General features: G+C 40.4%; 1 protein-coding gene across 10 annotated transcripts in view; it reads right to left on the minus strand.

The window, feature by feature from the left end:
• The window catches only part of MRTFB (myocardin related transcription factor B), a 175,344-nt gene that overhangs the window by 21,477 nt on the left and 133,346 nt on the right, over nt 1–20,521 (minus strand). For 3 of the 10 annotated variants that reach the window (XM_005306752.5, XM_042861634.2, XM_024109471.3), the window contains 4 exons: nt 18,859–19,020; nt 18,106–18,287; nt 4,745–4,891; nt 149–396 (listed from right to left, as the gene is read on the minus strand). In XM_005306752.5, coding sequence (XP_005306809.3) covers nt 149–396; nt 4,745–4,891; nt 18,106–18,287; nt 18,859–19,020 — 739 coding nt within the window. Of the gene's footprint in view, nt 1–148; nt 397–4,744; nt 4,892–18,105; nt 18,291–18,858; nt 19,021–20,521 lie in introns of all 10 variants that reach the window. The other 7 variants (XM_005306755.5, XM_005306751.5, XM_005306754.5 and 4 more) reach the window with 3 other exon arrangements.

Here is a 20,521-nt window from a genome sequence, read left to right on the forward strand (position 1 = left end):
TCACCATCCCCTAATACAGGGTTGGTGCCTAACATGCATAATTTAACCTTAAAATACAAATTCTACATTTACTGTATATTTTTTCCTTATTTAAGAAAAAAGCAAATCGATCCCTTTAAAGGAAAAAAACGGACAAAGTTTCACATACTTGAGCGGTGCAGGTAGAATGGTCTGGTAGTTGTAGTGTTGTTGCTGTTGGCTCAGGATCTGCAGCTGCAAAAAAAGCTGCTGTTGCTGTAGTAAACGAGCGTAATTGGAGTCCATCTGTGGCTCGTTCTTCTCACCTTTCTGATCAGGTGGGATATATTGATGATACTTCAACTTCTTCACCCTAGGCTTAGGTTCTTTACATTTCTTGCTCCGATGCTTGTCAGTTGGGTTCTTCGGGTGACTTTGCTGTTTAGAGACAAAGTTAGACAAAATTATAAAATAAGACAGCTATTACACAGACATCTTTACAAAGCAATTGGATGAAAAATGAAGTTGAGGCATAAAGGAACACGTCAGTTATGAAAAATGAGATGGCAAGAAATACTGTTGTCCATTAGAGTAATCAGCTCAGCTTGTGGCCATTTGGAATTGAAAATACAATAGAACCTCAGAGTTACGAACTGACCAGTTAACCACACACCTCATTCGGAACCGGAAGCATTCAATCAGGCAGCAGAGACCAAAAAGAACCCCAAATACTGTACAGCACACTACAGTACTGCACAGTACAGCACAGTACTGTGTTAAATGTAAACTTCTAAAAAAATAAAGGGAAAATTAAAAAAAATATTTGCTAAGGTAAAGAAATTTTCTGTGCTTGATTCATTTAAATTAAGATGGTTAAAAGCAGAATTTTTCTTCTGCATAGTACATGTAAAATTATATACAAAAAACTGCATTCAAAAATAAAACAATTGTAGAGCCTGCAAATCCACCAGTCCTACTTCTTGTTCAGCCAATCGCTCAGACAAACAAGTACGTTTACATTTGCAGGAGACAACGCTGCTCGCTTCTTGTTTACAATGTCACCTGAAAGTGAGAACAGGCATTTGCATGGCACTGTTGTAAACGGGGTCACAAGATATTTATGTGCCAGATGCGCAAAAGATTCGTATGTCCCTTCATTCTTCATCCACCATTCCAGGGGACATTCGTCCATGCTGATGACGGGTTCTGCTTGATAACAATCCAAAGCAGTGTAGACCGACGCATGTTCATTTTAATTTTCTGAGTCAGATGCCACCAGCAGAAGACTGATTTTCTTTTTTGGTGGTTTGGGTTCTATAGTTTCCGCATCGGAGCGTTGCTCTTTTAAGAGTTCAGAAAGCATGATCCACACCTTCAGATTCTTAAACCTTGGGTCAAGTGCTGTAGCTATCTTTAGAAATCTCACATTGGTACCTTCTTTGTGTTCTGTGAAATCTGCAGTGAAAGTGTTCTTAAAATGAACAACATGTACTAGGTCATCATCTGAGACTGCTATAACATGAAATATATGGCAGAATGTGAGTAAAACAGCAGGGGACATACAATTCTCCCCCAAGGAGTTCAGTCAGAAATTTAATTAACGCTTTTTTTTTTTTAACAAGCATCATCAGCATGGAAGCATGTCCTCTGGAATGGTGGCCGAAGCATGAAGGGGCATATGAATTTTTAGCATATCTGGCACGTAAATACCTGTAGCAATGCCAGCTACAAAAGTGCCATGCAAATGCCTGTTCTCACTTTCTGGTACCATTGTAAATAAGGAGGGCAGCATTATCTCTTGTACATGTAAACAAACTTGTTTGTCTTAGCGATTGACTGAACAAGAAGTAGGACGGAGTGGACTTGTAGGCTCTGAAGTTTTACATTGTTTTGTTTTTAAGTGCAGTTATGTAATTTAAAACAAAATCTACATTTGTAAGTTGCACTTTCATGACAGAGATTGCACTACAGTACTTGAATGAGGTGAACTGAAAAATACTATTTCTTTTTGTTTATCGTTTTTAGTGAAAATATTTGTAATAAAATAATATACACTTTGATTTCAATTACAACACAGACTACAATATATATGAAAATGTAGAAAAACATCCAAAATATTTAATACATGTCAATTGGTATTCTATTGTTTAACAGTGCAATTAAAACTGCGATTAATTGTGATTAATTTTTTTGAGTTAATCGCATGAGTTAACTGTGATTCTCCCAGTGGTTCTCTGAAGACGTTCACACAATGCACAGTCATCTTGTGGAACTCCTTGCCTGAGGAGGCTGTGAAGGCTAGGACTATAACAGCGTTTAAAAGAGAACTGGATAGATTCATGGAGGTTAAGTCTGTTAATGGATATTAGCCAGGATGGGTAAGGAAGGGTGCCCCTAGCCTCCGTTTGTTGGAGGGTGGAGATGGATGGCAGAAGAGAGATCACTTGATCATTGCCTGTTGGGTTCACTCCCTCTGGGGCACCTGGCATTGGCCACTGTCAGTAGACAGGATACTGGGCGAGATGGACTTTTGGTCTGACCCAGTATGGCCATTCTTATGATTAATTGACAGACCTTATATATATATATATATATATAAACTGTGTTTCTAAGGTGCTTAGTTAGTATAACTACAAACTAAACTTACAGTTGTCACCACTGATTGAAATGCTGTTTCTCAATTATCCTACGGAAATGCCTCATAAAATGACTTTATCTCAGCTGGCAAGGGATGCCCTAATCTTCATTCCTTTGGAGATTACTGATCCAGTTGGCAGCACACCAAACCTGGCTGAGGCGGGTATTTGCTGATATTTCTTCCTCATAACAGTATGCAAAATGTGATTCTGGAATAAAACATATCCACAGATATCCTGGGATATAATTTTTCTTTTTACCTCAAGGAAGCTCATCTCTGAGGAGAGAACTAAAACAAATTCCAAGTCTCCAAGCAGGGTTGAGATGCAATTGGGAGTGTGCAGTATACAAAGTGTTCAAAAGAATCAGTAATTATCAGTGCCTGGTTTGGAGGACTGCTCCAAAGAGCACATGACTTGGGAATATTACTAACTGTTCCCCTTTCATTTAAATTTAGGAGATGGATTTCTGAACATCTTTAATTATTTGCAGTTGGATTCATACTTCTTAAAATAGGTTTATTTTCTGTATTTCAAGCCTGAACACTAACTAAGAAACAAATGAGAACATGAACGCATGCAAGTCTATGAATCCCAAAAGTAGGGTTTACATACAGATTGTTTCAGCTATACCCTCACTGGCGGGTCCTTGTGCCCCCAATAAAAAACTTCCTTTTGGACAGGGCACTCTTTAAGTGAACTCTTGGAAGCTATTTCCAGTGAAAAACTGGAGACAGATATACAGCACAAAAATTCTGAAAGGGGAAAATCTGTGTTGACATATGTGCACTAATGATCAGTGACCAGGATGTGGACAGTCGTCCCCAATGGTTAGAACAGATCCAGGAGTTGGGCCTAGTGGTTAGAGCAGGAGTCGGTAGTCAGGAATCGGAACCAAGGGTCAGAACCAGTGTCAGAGGCCATACACCAGAGAAAAGGTTCAAAACCAAAGTCAGTAACTGGAGCCAAGTGTCAGGACCAGGTTACCTGGAGCGAGGCAAGTCTGGAGACAAAAGTGGGAACTTGGCTGGAAACAAGTAGGCACTGGACCTATTGCAGCCATGGGAAAATGCTTTGAGTGGCTGCTGAACTGCTGCTACTACTAGGCTTAAGAGCCAGTCTGTGGACTCTTCCAACCAATCAGGCAGTGTAGCCAAGCAGGCACCCTACTACAGGCTGGCTGCACTCAGCTAGGTTGCCCGGAGACTGGCTCTGCTACTGGCCCTGATTCCTGACAATCATGCATTTTGGGGTGTTTGAAGTTGTTAAGGTTTTGCACTATAAGTGAGTTGGTGAATGAATTTCAGTGAATATCCTCCAAATGTATACCAGTATAATACAACAACACAGCACATCCCTTATAAAAGTATATGACAGTGAAGTTCATCCTGATGTGTAGGGTGTCTATAATGCCTTCCACAACACCTTCAGAGGCTCCAAGAGGGGAGAACTGTAGACCTTTACACACAGGGACATCTAAATTTGTGCAAAAGTTCCATGCTAGCTCCAAATACATTAGTGCAGAAGGGGCTACTATGAACGGGCCTATAGGATTCTCACTTATGAGGATCTGGTGATCTAAAACCACCACAAGGCAGCATGGCGGCACAATCCAGTCCACAGGCTTCGAAAATAGTTGGGGAGAGAATGCACTGCAGCCCTATGGCCTGTTTGTGGGTCGGGGTGTGAATGCAATTTCCTTGTTCCCATTTAGTCCCCCACGCAAAGCCAGAATAGCTGGACTCTGTGTTGGGAGGGATGAATTTCACCAATAAAAAATACAAAGTATCAAGGCAATTTGGCAAGTACTTGCAGTCTTTGTCTCAGTTTTGCATTTTCTTTTGTACTTCAACCGTAGTATGAATCCTACTACATGATTCAGTGTGCAGAATTTTGCTGGGTCTATCTACAACTACAGTATATGGATGGCTCGTAAGCATTTTGCAGAGCCTGCAAATTATGAATGGCAAATCTAACACAGTATGCCAGTTTTCAGTTGACTTCACTGTATATTCAACTGAACACTGCAGGATATTTTATATACATAGATCAAAGCACTATAACACTATGATATATTCAATTTCATTATATACAGGATTCGAGAGAGCAGATTTAAAGCAAAGACATCAAATGCCTTCATTATAACCTACCTTTACCAGAGTTGGCCCAGGCTTTGCTGCAGATAGAGTATTTGTGGTCAGAGTGGTAGTAGTAGTTGTAGAGTGTGTAGTGTGCTGCTCAGTGGTGGGGGCAGGCTTTAGGAATTCAGGGACTGCAGAGGTTAATGAGAGATACTGCTGAAAAACAAAGAAACATTCATTAAAATCCAGCACCTGAACACTTCCAGAACACATCACAAAAACATGTAAAAAAATAAATAAAACAAAGTATGACCAATTCACACACACAGAATTAAAGATATTGGAAAAAGATTAACTAGGCCATCTAGTCCTTTCCCCAGCCTATGCAGGATTGTTGATGTATTATATATTTAGTGAATTCTTAGTCTAGATTTACACATCTCTAATGATGGGATTTTCCGCTGCTTCCCTTCAGAGAATATTCTACAGTCTTAGGACTTTCTCCAGCTCTCACTGAAGGTAACAGCAAAAGATCAAGCCTTTATATACAGTACTATAAGTGTCACTGTCTGGAAGTTTTGCCTGATATTCAGCCTAAATTTTCGCCCTCTTAGTTTCATCCCGTTCCCCCTGATTCATATTCCTTGTAACATGATAAATAATTATTTTCCTTCCTTTGCACAGCCGTTGTCTCCCAGTCATGCTCTACAAAATGCCATCCACCTGCATCAACGGGTGCGGGAACTTGATGGGGCCAGTTGTGAAAGGGGCAGTCCTAGGGAGGCACTCGCCAAGGGACAATAGGTATTTCCTCCCCCTGGGAGTTTCTGGCACCCATTGGCCAGCTGGGGGAGATAGGTGCTGACTGGCCAGCATTCCCCAGCTCCCAGGATTTAGCCCAGCACAGGTGCCAACTGTTCCAGAAGCTTTGCTGGGGAATAGTGGGCTTGGGAGTGCAGCTCCCGTGGAGGAAGGATGTGCTCAGTCTTCACAGGAAGGGAGATCAAGTGAGGATCAATGACTTGACAGAAGAGTCACAAGAGGAGGAGAGCAGCTGGGCAGGAGTCAGGACCTCAGCAGGGACAGTTCACTTTGCAGATGGTGGTGAGTCAGAGGAATGCATTCCTCCCAAATGAGGTCCTGAACCCTCATACAGGAGGTCTAGGTCACAGATTCAGGCTCTGTGTTTGCAGAAAGTGAGGGTCCAAGTCTCACTGAAATGGACAAGGATGACGCCAGTGCCTCACTCCCATAACCTGCCGAAAGTCCAACAGGCATCCTTAGGATGTGGTAGTGGGTCCCCAGAGGCTCATTGATACTGATGGGGAGGACTGTGAATCTTGGAACTCGGGGCAAGGGTGATAGCTCTGGTCCCTCCTCCCTTGGACACCCACTCCAATGGATATGGGGTGACCGGTAAAATCACTGGCATTAGTGGCCCATAGGTTGGGCAGCCTGCCTGACAAGTGTGGGCCACTCTCAGAGGAGGAGGTGACACTCACAAGTTTGGAGGAAGGGAGCATAATATCCCACAAAGGAAACCGAGCAACTAGGGAGCTGCCCCCTGCATCAGGTAGCATTATTCCTAATGAAACATAGGCAGGTGACACAGCAGCTAAAGCCCTACAGGTTATGTGGGATCCAGTCACCTACTCGGGAATCATCTGTCTAAAGGGCTTAAAGAAAAGGTTGGAAAGGGAATTTGTGAATTTATTTACCTTGCTGTTCAGGGGAAAGCAGACAGAGGAGGGGGCAAATAACATATGAAAAAAAAGGTGAGGACAAACTCTGCAGACCTAAGGTGACAAACTCTTGAACTAGTTGGCAGCCTTCCACATTTATGTGAGTATAATTTGTGTGGGGAGCCCCAAGAGGTGTCTCTCCTTCTTCAAGTCTGAGGAGTTAATAGCGATGGCTTATGCTACATGTGGTGGGGTAGCATGATTAAGGCATGACAGAGAATTTAGACAGAGGGTGGCAGAGGAGCCTGATTTACCCTGGGGTAAAACAGACCAGGCACTTTTGGCTGGAGGTATGATTCCTTATCACCCTGCCTAGCTGGCATTCACAGACAGCGAGTTGTTAGTGCCAAAACCTCATTTTCAAAATATGGGTATAAAAGCCAATGTGTACTTTGCATTAATGACGGGAAATGTTTTCATACCCCAGGCAGGTACAAACACTGCTGTAGGCACAGCACACTCTCCTGTTTCGGGGGTAAAGGGCAGTTCCAACAAGGTTGTAGGAAAGGGGGTTTTCCAGGTCCCAGTACTTCAGGAATTACTACAGGGAGAGGTAGTAATAATGGAACAGGCTCCTTCTCAATTAAGATACAGGGCTATGGAATTTGTTATTGAACTATCCTGGGGGGAAAAAAGACATAGCTTATTTATGGAACGGATTTTCAGCTGATTATCAAATCCCATATGAGAGAGTGAGGTGCCACTCTTGGATAGACAACTTGAAGTCCACTAAAGGCTTTGAGCATATAGATAGGGCAGAGATCACCTTGGAGGTGGCAGCAGTGAAAGTGGCAGGTCCCTTCCCATATAGTCTAGTGCCAGAACTGCTCCTCTTCCCTGAGTGTGGTACTGAAGAAGGCGAAGGGGGAATACAGGCTTATCCATCACCTGTCCTACCCCCAGTGCTCATTGGTAAAATGATTATATTGACCCCTACCTGTGTTCAGTCAGATACTTGTCATTTGATGCTGCAGTAGCATGGTTACGGAGTGTTGCCCTGGGGCAATGTTGCCAAAATGTGACATCAAATCTGCATTCTGATTGCTTCCAATGCATCCAAGGGACTTCAACTTGCTTTGATTTCAGTTTGAAGGCCACTACTATTTTGATAAAGCCACACCCATGGGGCACTCAGTGTCATGTGCCACTTTCAAATGATGGAGCTCTATTTTGGAGTGGGTGATAGGCACTGTGTGAAACAGGCCAGTCTCATACACAATCTCAACATCTTCTCAAGTGCAGGAAGATTAGGGACAGGTCAGTATGTGCTTCAGGCATTTCAGAATGTAGTCGAATGCTTCAGGGCCCCCCTCACCACAGAAAAAACAGAAAGCCCTGCCCAAAGTTTAACATACCTGGGCACTGTGAACTGGACTCAGTTCATTGGTTTCTAGGTTATCTACAGAGAAGTTGGAATTGGTCAGGGCACGGATATGGGCTCTGAAAGGGACAAAGAAAATTATTCTGAAGGAACTATAAGTGGTCATAGGGCACCTAAACTTGCCTGAGGGTGATCCTCCCCATCGGGCATTTTGTGCTCATCTAGCATCTGCTTTCTCTGGAGCATGAAAACCCCATCACTTTACCAGAATGACAAGGGAAATGAAGGAAGACTTAGAAGAGTGGGAAAGATTCCTGGATGAGTTAAATGGAGGTTTCAATATGGCATTGGGGCTGGTTGCTCAGGACTGAACTGTAGGTATAATCTACCTTGGGAGGTATCGGTTTTGGGGTTTACTTTACTTTCAAGGTGAGTGGTGTGCACAAAGGGGGCCAGAAAGCCGGATGGCTCAGGGTATTACAAGGGACATCACCTTCCTTGAGATTTTTCCTACACCGGTGGCAGTCAATAGGGGAGAAAACATTCAGAACAAGAAAGTCCGATTTCTGGCGTGGCCAGGATCCATATTATAAATAGACTGTTGGCAAAGACTGCTTGGGTAACAAGGCTGGTGAGAGCCTTCATTTTACACTGCCTGCAGTTTAACATCCTTTTTTATGCAGTGCATGTTCTGGAAATGGATAATGGTGTTGCCAATCCTCTGTCAATTTCAGGACGACAGATTTCGGAAACTTGCCACTGGCCAGCAGGGATCCACGGGCAATGCGCCAACAATTCCGGGACCTTGGCTCATGACAGCTGCGAGGCTAGTCGAAGACTCGGTTGTCCTGTGGACTCTGAGGGTCTATAAGCCTTTCAGAGTCCATGGAATTTAGGGTACCGGAAGGACTGCACTGTGGGTGGCCCATACCCACACACCAGATGGCACAATATGTGGTGCCTGTGACCCACCACAGGTGGGCTCCCTCCATTATCTCTGGTTGGCTAGTGCATCAGAGGGAGGACAGGTTACTCATAATACTGGAAACCCTGACAGAGCTGTCAAAGGCTCTGTCTGGGGCTGCAGCTGAGAGGGAGACCATGTTATTTAAGGTGGCATTTGTTGTTGCCTTCTCTGGCACTTTGAGAGCGGGTGAACTGGTGCCTAAAACAGCTGCAGACAGGTCCCAGCGTGCATTAAATGTAACTGACATACAGCTATCTGCAAGGACTGGTGTTTCTGTGTTTAAGGTACTACCTAATAGGCCAGAAGGGGAGAGGGGCTAATGTGGCATCGAAGAAATGTGCAGAAAAGCGTTTGTGCCCTGTAAAGGCGATAAAAGCGTCACTAAAAATTCAGGGCCTGCAGCTAGGCTCGCTATTTATACATGGTGATGGCAGCTTCCTGACAAGGCATCAAGTAAGCGCAGTACTGAGAAAATATTTGCGGTACTGCGGGTAAATTTGGTACTCATTCTTCCAGGATGAGGGCAGCAACATTAGCAGCTGCAAAAGGTTTTGGCCTGTGGCAGGTGCAAGCAATAAGGCGCTGGAAATCAAGTTTTACACCAATGAAAAGATGGCAGGGAACGGCAAAATGTAATTAACTTAATGTTTGTGTTTGTTTCAGCAGCTACCCAGACTGTGCACATTTAGATTTGTGAGCACCCTGTAGTGAACTGGGTGCACAAGAGGTCACTCAGGATGGCAGCTAGATCTCAGTGGGCTTCAGGGCCAAAGCTGTTTGCATTCAGAAGAGGCATGCAGTGGGATCAGCTCATGCCTCTTCTGCACTCACTGATAGGCCGGTCAGGATTGGGAGCAGACCCAACCCATGTAGACAACGCTAGAAAGAAAGTAAATAAGGGGGTACCAAGATATTCCTGGAGAAAGAGTGTTCAGTGATACAGCATAAGGACATCCCTTACAATCAGCGAGAAGGGATGATGGTGTACATCTGTCAGATGGAAGTGCTGACATGCTGCTACAGCATGTGTAGACATGGACTGGGCAGGTGTTGTGACTCTAGGCAGCATAGTTGGGTGGGAAATGACCAAGCTAGTCAGTGGTGGCCCCTGTGACTGGTTCCCAGGATAGTTAAGAGAATAAAACGAAAGGTTCCCAGAGGTAAAAGACCTGGGATTTCGGTGATGGGTGTTGGGCTCAGGTTGAGACCCTGCGTCCTTCATGGGCTGAGGTCAGACTATGGCCCTTGTAAGCTAAGGTCCCCACCCTGCTGCACCCTCTGTCCCCCTTGCACCAGGGAGGGTGCTAGGACTCAGAGAGAGCTGAGTCCTGGTGTATAGGCTGAGGGGAGCCTACCCACATTATGTGTTATATGGTAAGGAGCCCTGTAACTCCTGCACTGGAACCAATTACATGCCTGGGTAGCACCCCCCCCCCTCCCCGTGTTAAAGTTTCATAAAAGTTGGGGTCTGCCGCTTAATTCCATGCATGTGTCTATCCTCATTTTACCACTGTGTCCATATCAATTAGTTTTTATAACCTTTGCAGACCTCAATCTCAGTTCTTTAAATTCCCTCCAGTTTGTTTACAACTAAAAGGGACACTGGGACACCATCAACTTGAAATGTAGTTCATTTCACAAAATAAGAAAGGTAGTTCTGAGGTATTATATCTACCCTGAATCTCTCTGCCAATTCTTGTGGGGTGACAGACTGACAATTTCCTACAATATACTGAACGAACCTTATTGAACTAAGTTAAACCTTATTGAATCAGGATTAATATCTTTGGGGTACATTGTATTAAGAATACAAAGTGTATGTGTTATTATGGCATTGTATGTATTTTTCTAGTAGAGAGGGAGATGCAGAGGTGATGATTTTCTAATGTGCCGGGGGGTGCTCCCCCCGGTTCTGCCCCAGGACCTGCCCCCACTCCACCTCTGCCAATCCCCCACCTCTGCCCAGCCTCTTCCCACCCCATTCTGCCCCCTCCCTCAAGTGCACCCCGCCCTCACTTCCCTCTCCCCAGCGCCTCCTGCATGCTGCGGAACAGCTGATGGGGGGGGGGGGCCTGCCTGTGGGTGCTCAGCACCCACCATTTTTTTGTTCTGTGGGTGCTCCAGCCCAGGGCATGTAGTCAGCACCTATGGGGAGATGCTAATGTACTTCCTCTGCTATCAGCCCTTTGAAGCCACCCACTGGAAAGGTGCGCATTTATTAATTCAAATTACATTCCCCAGGGACCAACGGACAAAGAAAGGGATTTTAAATAAATAGCCTGGTTTTAGAATGGGCCTTGGGCTCAGACATTCTCAGTGTGTGGTTGGAAGGGACTGGGTGCTTGTTCTGAGCTGAAGCTGTGATGAATAGGTAACCACAAGGGCTCCCCTTGGGTAGAGCTGAAGGACTGCTCCTGCCAGAGTCCATGTTAAGGTTAATTCTGGTAAGCTTATTAGCATATATACAGGGTCTTTTATCATTTTTAACATGTTTTTCTGTAAAGCTTTTTACCTTAAGAATAAAGTAGGCTTGATTAGGAAGTGCTGTGTGGTAACATATCTATGTTTTTTCTAGAGAAGGAGGTTACCTGTGAACAATATACTTGTAAAAAAGCTAAAATAAAACGTATTTTGAGTAACTGCAGCACTACTCATTTTCCTTATTCAGCCTTTTAAATCCTAAAGCATGCAGTAGTATCAGTACCCATGATTATACTTACCTAGGCAATGATACTACAGCCAACTCTCAATGAATGGAATTTTACAAAACTGACCATATTCGAGGTTTTCTTAATAGTGCAAGGTCAAACGCAAACAGTATCCTACCTGCATGGAACAAAATCTACAGCCATCAGAGGTCAATGAACTAAATTTAAAGTGGTAGTCCTGTGTAATTCCCTGACCTAGCCAGTCAACATTTCTTCTTTTTTTCCCTTCAGAATATGGCTTTTTATTAGTACTATTAAAAAACAATAACACCCCAAACCAAACAAACCCTGCCATTTCACTGATACTAGGAATCAAACTGTTGTCTCTCAAGCAAACATCATGTTACTTGAACTTGAACAGTCCCACTGCCACACAGTCAATTACCTGTTCTCACATTGACAATGAGCTGCAAATTGAAAGGGCTGCAAACCATATGAAATATGCAGCTTGGTGGACTCCTCATTTTTACAATAGCTCTATTTGGGGTGGGGAAGCAGGGTAGGAAAGGGCAAACAATGTCCTTCACTTTCTTGTCATGTTTTCTAATTTAACAGGTTTTAATTGTGGATTGGTTGCCACTTCTCTATTTCTTAAAGGAGATATGTAAAGACAACAATAAAAGAACAAATCTCCCATTTCCCATCACAGATGTGTTATTTCGGCACTTTCTCTATTAACTGAAAGTGAACATGCACCAGGTTAACAGCTAGTTTGAGTGTATTAGGAAAGTAATCATTTCACATTGCTTCATCGAGCAATGTCCTTCAGTATTCAGAAATTGGTCTAAAAATAAATTGGCTATTAAGCAGTGTTATCATCACTTGACATGTTTGAAGTAATGAGGTCAAAACACCTAATCCTTACCAGATGCAAACATCTGAGGTGAAAGCAAGATGACTTTTGGGTCATCACTCAATCTGTCTGAGGGATCATAAATGTTTTAATGCTTTAAGGCCTGGAAACATGTACAGGAGGAAGTCTTCAAAGAGTCCTGACTATACTCCATTGTTTTCAAAATATTCGTTATATTTTCTGTTGTAATAAAATGCAAAGTTTGTCAGAGGAAATTAACAGAGTGAAAGAGCAAATTCCCAGGCACATGTTCCACATGTGAGCCCTTATTCTTATATTTCAAAAGGAACATGAAGATAAGCATCTGTTTCAGTCTGTGGAGGAGCAGTTTTATACTTCTAGATGTATATGTAGAAGAGTATGGAACACAGTGTAAAATCTGCAACTAGAAGATTTAAAGCCCCATTTGAAGTGCTTTGCAAATTAGCTGTAAGTGCTCTGTTGTTTTGTTGTTGCTACCATGTATCTATCTAACACTTACCATTTGAATGGCTTTTGGCATGCATTGCTTCAAGTATTTTTATTTAACTATCCATAAGGAGCCTAACTCTTCACTTACTGATCTGATTTCATGTGGTTTGTTTTCATTTCACTCAACACACATTAAATTTTTTCCATATGGAACCTAATTCATGTCACAATTTGCACCTCAGGAAGGAATGCACTGTAAATGATGTATACTATCAGCTGCCTCAGACAGACATGTTTTTCTAGAATTTGAAATTTGCAATCTTTTTTGCATTGTATCATGGTGGCGGTTAGGAAAAAGGTTCAGAATAATTCCAGTTTCTGCCATGTAGTATAGTAAAGTAGTTGCAATTTTACAAGAGTCAGGGCCATGTTAAAAGTCAACTGGCTCAGTTTAAAAATAAGTGTACCGATATAAAGCGAGTTTAAACGACAAATGGGAAAATGTTCCAAAATGCTCAGTTCTGTATTTTGTACTTTGTATAGAACCTTCATGAAACACCCTGAGCTCCCTATGAAGTTGTTCTGAAAATCCAGCACTAGATTACAGCCATCACTAACCAAAAGAGATATTACAGATTTACATTAATACCCATCACTCTGGCATTAAAATTGTTTCCTCCTTAAATCTTTCCATAAACTGTAAAATAGTTATTCTTAGTCACATTGCAAAAGCGGCACATTTATTTTAGAGTATACAATTAAGAATGTATGAGTGTAAGCACCAGAAAATCCCAACCATCACTATCAATGGATTATTAGAAATAAAAAAAACTTGCAAGATATTGGGTTGAACATTTAAGTGTTCATGAGTGCAGCAATATGTAATAAGGAGGAAATCTGGATAAAAAGTGCAAGACATAGGAAAAGAAAAAATAAGGTGTTGGTAGTGTAACGAGGAATAAGAAAAAGGCAGGGATAATTTTATTTAGGGAATAGTGACTTGAAAGGAACTGAACTTAAGTTCAAATTCATTACTGATCAATAGTGACTAAAAGTCTAGTAAAAGCAGCAAGGAGACCTATGGCATCTTATAGACTAACAGACATATAGGAGCATGAGCTTTCGTGGGTGAATACCCACCTCTTCGGATGCATGTGAAAGTCTAGTGGAAGTCTGGTAACCTACTTTAAATGAGTTGGTGGTCTCCAGTTCCAAGTGGATAAATGTCCCCCTATCAAAAAAGCCCAGGACCATACTTATATTAATTGGGCATCCATGCTGGCTGTCTCAAAGAAGCCAAGGACCAAAATGGCACAAAGAATTAACACTAGAGGAAAACCAACAGTCTGGCAACATCTAATACAAGTAAGCATCATAAATAATGGTCTACTGAGTAACTCAAAGGCTGGAGATACCAAAACTGGCTGTAAGAATCCAGCGAGAGGCACTCATGATAACAGTGCTCAGATGACTATATTATACACATAGCCTTCTGTTTTAGGAATTGGTCAAACTTAAAATTAATTTGCAGGGCAAATGATGTTCATTCCATTGATAATCTGGCAAGTTGTTTTCCATCTGCATTTTTATAAGATGTTCAAAGATGCAGAAATATTCAAGGTCAGACAGTGTTACTGTGCTTTCTAGACCACACAACTACATTATAGTGAAGATTTTTTGTTTGTTTGCAAAACTCAAGCTATTTTTGCAGTTCAGATGAACTGTGAAAGAGGGAATCAAGCATCTCAACATTCCATTTTGCGTATTTAAACTGTTCTAGTTTTCACCAGTGGATAGATCTTATGAGTGCTTAAAATGCAACTCCAAATTTTATTTATTTTATATTATATTATATATATATTTTCTTCTAAATTAGGGCTGTCGATTAATCGCAGTTAACTCACGCAATTGTTACATAACTGCACTCAAAAAACAAACAATGTAAAACTTTAGAGCCTAAGTCCATTTAGTCCTCCTTCCTTTGCTAAGACAAACACGTTTGTTTACATTTACGGGAGATAATGCTGCCTGCCTCTTATTTACAATGTCACCTGAAAGTGAGAACAGGTGTTCACATGGCACTTTTGTAGCTGCTGTTGCAAGGTATTTACATGCCAAATATGCTAAACATTCATATGCCCCTTTGTGCTTCTGCCACCGTTCCAGAAGACATGTTTCCATGCTGATGATGCTCATTAAAAAAAATAATGCATTAATTAAATTTGTGACTGAACTCCTTGGGGGAGAATTGTGTGTCTCCTGTTCTGTTTTACCAGCATTCTGCCACTTATTTCATGTTATAGCAGTCTTGGATGATGACCCAGCACATGTCCTTTTTAGGAACACTTCCACAGCAGATTTGACAAAACGCAAAGAAGGTACCAATGTGAGATTTCTAAGGATAGATACAGCATTTGACCCAAGGTATAAGAATCTGAAGTGCGTTCCAAAATCTGAGAGGGATGAGGTGTGGCGTACGCTTTCAGATGTCTTAAAAGAGCAACCCTCCGATGCGGAACCAAAACCACCAAAAAAGAAAATCTACTATCTGCTGGTGGCATCTAACTCAGATGATGAAAATGAACATGCGTCGGTCCGCTCTGCTTTGGACTGTTATTGCACAGAACCCACCATCAGCATGGACGCATGTTGGAATGGTGGTTGAAGCATGAAAGGACATATGAATCTTTAGCACATCTGACACATAAATATCTTGCGACGTTGGCTACAACAGTGCCAGGTGAATGCCTGTTCTCACTTTGAGGTGACATTGTAAACAAGAAGCGGGCAGCATTATCTCCTGCAAATTGTAGCCAAACTTGTTTGTCTGAGCAAGAAGTAGGACTGAGGGGACTTGTAGGCTCTAAACTTTTACACTGTTTTATTTTTGAATGCAGTTATTTTTTGTACATAATTCTACATTTGTAAGTTCAACTTTCATGATAAAGAGATTGCACTACAGTACTTGTATTACGTGAATTGAAAAATACTACTTCTTTTGTTTTTTATAGAGCAAATATTTTAAATCAAAAATAAATATAAAGTGAGCACTGTACACTTTGTATTCTGTGTTGTAATTGAAATTAATATATTTGAAAAGATCCAAAAATATTTAAATAAATGGTATTCTATTATTGTTTAACAGCGTGATTAATCGCAATTAATTTTTTTAATCGCTTGACAACCCTATTCTAAATAGTATAAACGGTTAGACTAATAATCCAAAAAAATAATAGGGTAACTTGGTGTTTAGTTCTTTAAGTCTACAAATTTTACAAATTGGTTGAGACAGGCTTTTGAGAAAATAAATTCAAGTACAGCATTATGCCTCCACCTGTCTGCTACTACATGATTTTTGAAAAATGTTTGAAACAAGACACTATGGTCCCAATACTCCTTTCATATTTACAGTGGAATTGATAATTTACAGTGGGTTTATTACTGATGTACACCAATGTAATGAGATGACACTGATTAGGCCCTTGGAGCTTATTAATGGAGTAATTTGGATCAATCTTAATCGCCTCTACTTCTGAAGAGGCAATCTGTTTTCCTTTTAGATCTAATAATTTATACTGTCAGAGACACAAAACTGCCATCCTTTTGAAGGAGACTACCTTTGGACCAGTCAATGAAGCACCTGAGAGAAGCAATGTTGCTTCTTTGACCTAAGAACATAAGCTACAAAGACTAACAATTAAGCTCCGATCTCTCCATGGCAGTGGATAGTACTATTTTGAAGCTACTGAGTCAAATCTACATTTGATTTTTTGTTAATCTATTTAAAACAAATACCATTCATTCAGTTATCTTGTTATAGATTAGAGAAATGTTGCATCTGCCAGTTTTGTTCCTTTTAGTATTACAGGTTTCCTTACTTTCACTCTTCTTTGGAAAATCTAATTTAGATACATAATGCAAGAAAACAAGAAAATCTAGCTTAGATGAGAAACAGCAAGTTTGTTTTGTTTCTTAATACTGAACATCTACACGGTTTTAAAACGATATAAATATAAAAAACAACATCTTCATTACTTCTGTGATCTTTTCTGGAGATCAGGGCCAGATCCCCAGCTGATGTAGACTGTCATAGCTCCACTGACTGACTTCAATAGAGTTATGATGATTTATACAAGTTAACTATCTGGAACGAAGAAAGGTACTAAAAAGCCAGTAGCAACTGCAGTTAACCATTACTATTAAAGACAAAACATTCTTCTGGGATGACTGCAAAGGTTCTACAGATTCTGGAAAAAGCATGGGGTAAAATATTGGCTTCCTTGAAGTGAATGGGAGTTTTGCTATTGACTTCAAGGGAGCCAGGATTTCACTCTTGGAACCTAGGAACAGCAAACTGGGTTCTTCACATTCCAGTGCAGCAACATAAGAACGGCCATACGGGTCAGATCAAAGGTCCATCTAGCCCAGTATCCTGTCTTCCGACAGTGGCCAATGCCAGGTGCGCCAGAGGAAATGAACAGAACAGGTAATCATCAAGTGATCCATTCCCTGTTGCCCATTCCCAGCTTCTGGCAAACAAAGACTAGGGACACCATCCCTGCCCATCCTGGTAGCCATTGATGGACCTATCATCCTCCATGAATTTATCTCGTTCTTTTTTGAACCCTAAATTCTTTTTTGAACTCTTTTACTGCAAGCATTTGCAAAGTAATCTAGGTAAACAAGTGTCTCTAAAGTCCATTAAAAAGGATCCAATAATTACAGATACTAGCAAGCAATGAATCTGAGATAATTTAATTCATCATCAGTTCTAGACTACACAGAGAGCTTGAAAACAGTATGAAAGTTTGTCTTTTTCAAAGGTTTATCTGTTTTTTGTGTCTGATTTTAACTGGGTATTATCTTTCCTCCCCCAAATATCTAATTCAATGTCATCTCTGAAGTACGTTGGAAATGTGAAAAAACAATATTGAGAGTTTTTAAAAGCTTGAAACAGCCTGCTTTAGTTTAGTTACCTGAAGTTGTGGGTTGCTTGGCAGTGTGATGAATGAAATCTGGTGTTCAAGAAGTAGTAGTATTTCTAGGGTCATATATATCATAGAAAGAGACACAGAGATGGTGGCCAGTAGGAAAGATAAAATAAAAGAGGAGTTAAAAATGATAAATATTTATGAAAAAAATGAGGGAAATAAAGAAAGGTGAGAACACAACTAGTGCTCTTTATTTGCTTCCTCCTTTTCCTATGTTATGTTCGGAGCCTTCAATACCTCTTTTTGGTCAAATATGTTTTCCAACAGTGATCAACAGTACCTAAAATGAGCATCATTTAAGTGAAATGTCACAAAAACACGCAGAAAGTAAAATATCATGTATGGTAAATGTGCTTTTTTATCAGTGCTCTCTTTACTGCAATACAGTACTACAATACATAGGTTTGTGATTTGATTCTCACATTTATAAACTGTACCTGTGTGGTAGAAGTAGTGTTCGGTGTGACTGATGATGGTGAGTCACTTGTTTTTGGCTCACCAGGAGACGCTGCTGAACCCTGGGATTCCTGGCTAGCAGGCTGATCTGGAGATAAAGCGTCACTGCTGTCTTCATCAAATGAGTAATCATCCAAAGCTTGGGGATAACTCTCTTGTCCAACTGCTAGGATGTTTACAAAAAATAAACTCTTTAGTTCAAAAGTCAGTATTTAGCTAGTTAGAGGAGCCATGAAATGTTGGAAATCAACTAGCATACTATTTTTGTATCTAAATGTTATTTTTAACACAATAAAAGCCATCTTAAAAGATATTCAAGGGTCCAAAAATTGGTTGCTCAATGGTGATGGTCTTCTAAGAAAGAATAAAAAGAACTGTATTCCATATATTTGAGCATTTAGTGGGATGTTCCCTTAAGATGGGAGGTGACTAAATAAGAATCATTTATGTAGCGTCAATTTTTAATTATTTTTAATAATGAAAAGATTCACTCATGTAAGACAGACATAGCCTTATACTCCAATCAACTGTACATTTAAAACTGAGTTTGAATAAAAATAGTATTACTTTGCTCAATTTAGTGCTGATAGGGCATAGGTATCTTTGAAGTTGACATAATACATAGCTAATTAACTATTTTTTTTTTCAACTAACCTTTAAAGTTAAGGTTCAAATTACTAATTTCTCATATTGCCTTACTGATAACAGATCCAAGTTGTAGATCTTCTACTTGCCTATAATTGCTTCTTTAACACTGGAGTCTACAGGAAGGATGTTCTTTTCCACCAGTTCCATAGGGCCAGGCCTCTGAGCAATCTTCTCATTCAGATCATCTGCCAGCCGAGCTCTCTTCAGTTTCATCTGAGTTGCCTGCAGTGAGGGTTCTGCAAATGTCTCTAAAAGAGATAAAACTTTTAATGATTCTGTTAACTATTTTGTCTCATATTAAGACCACCAAAATAGCATTTGATTTTCAAAGCCATACCTCCATGCATGTCAAAAACTTGGTCATACAGGCTCAACCAACCAACATAGTATTTAATAATAATTATTAATTTTATTATTAAATTATAGTAGTGCCTGGGGATCCCAAATCAACACCCCATTGTCTTAGGCACTCTGATCAAGGGACCCTGCCCCATCATCAATTTAGGATGCAATCTGTAGCTACAGAATCTACACAACATAAACAAGATGTGTAATATTTACTGTACACTACAACAGATGGACAGGATACCAAAATGCTGTTTATTAGTATAAGCAGCTGTATAAATGGTGTTGACCTATTAGAGAGGCACCATCAGATTTAAATGTTTTATTACAAAAGTGTCCTTGTCTATGTTACTGAAATAATTAAAACAACTTACACAACTTCACAATTTATGATATGGTACTGGTTACTTTTGACATTTCTTTCACTAGGGAGAAGACTACACAATTTTGCATTTGATGATAGCCAGTTTCTTGTCAATTTCACTTGCAATTCTCCGGGTTATGTTTGAGTTGAAAACTCCAGAGGGTAATATTTATTTGCTTAAATCACTCCAGTGAAATATCTTGTTTATTTGAAAAGATTTTCGTTATTAAAAAAAATCCTCACTGATTCTATGAGCATATTTTTACAAAGCTAAAATTTGAATCAAATTTGACCCAAAAAACTCTCTTCAATTACTTTTGCCCCAATTCAGCAAGGAATTTAAACACCTATTTAACTTTAAGCACTTGAGTAGTCCCACTGAAGTCATTTTAAATTACACAATTGCTTACGCACTTTGCCGAATCAGGGCCTTTGTCACCAAAGTAAGACTATCAATTTATTCTTCTAGACTCATTAAGTAGGCTGAAGTGGAAAGAAAAAACCCATCGGGGACATTTTAAAGAATGCAGGCACTTCTTATTCTACAGTAATAATATCAGCATATATGGTAATCATGTGTGTGAAACCAAAAGTATGACACACAGAACTAGTATGATTCATAAATCTAAAAGCAGATCACATTAGTAAAAATGTATACATTATAGCAGCAATCTTCTAGTTAAGGGCGAGTTGGTATTTCTATTATAAACCCCAGTTTTCAGAATGTAACGTCTTGGCTGTTTCCCAATATACTGGGCAGAAACTTGATATGATTTTAGCCCCAATGACAGTTTTCCCAGAACAAATATGAATGAAATCCATTAAACTGTTGTTTTTCAACTTCAAAACAAATTTTTTGGAGCCTCTCTTGCCAAACTCAACTATAAAAGGCTTAATTTTAAAATGTAATTTTGAAGGTTGTTAGATGTTTGTTGCGTGCTAATTTTAATGACAAAATGCAGATGGCCTGTCAATATGAAGAATCCTGATCTGAGTGTAGTATCCCAAGTTCATGTTCTGAAAACGAAAAACAGCAGACT

This window comes from Chrysemys picta, chromosome 10 (genome assembly GCF_011386835.1).
Source record: "Chrysemys picta bellii isolate R12L10 chromosome 10, ASM1138683v2, whole genome shotgun sequence".
Taxonomy (NCBI): domain Eukaryota; kingdom Metazoa; phylum Chordata; order Testudines; family Emydidae; genus Chrysemys; species Chrysemys picta.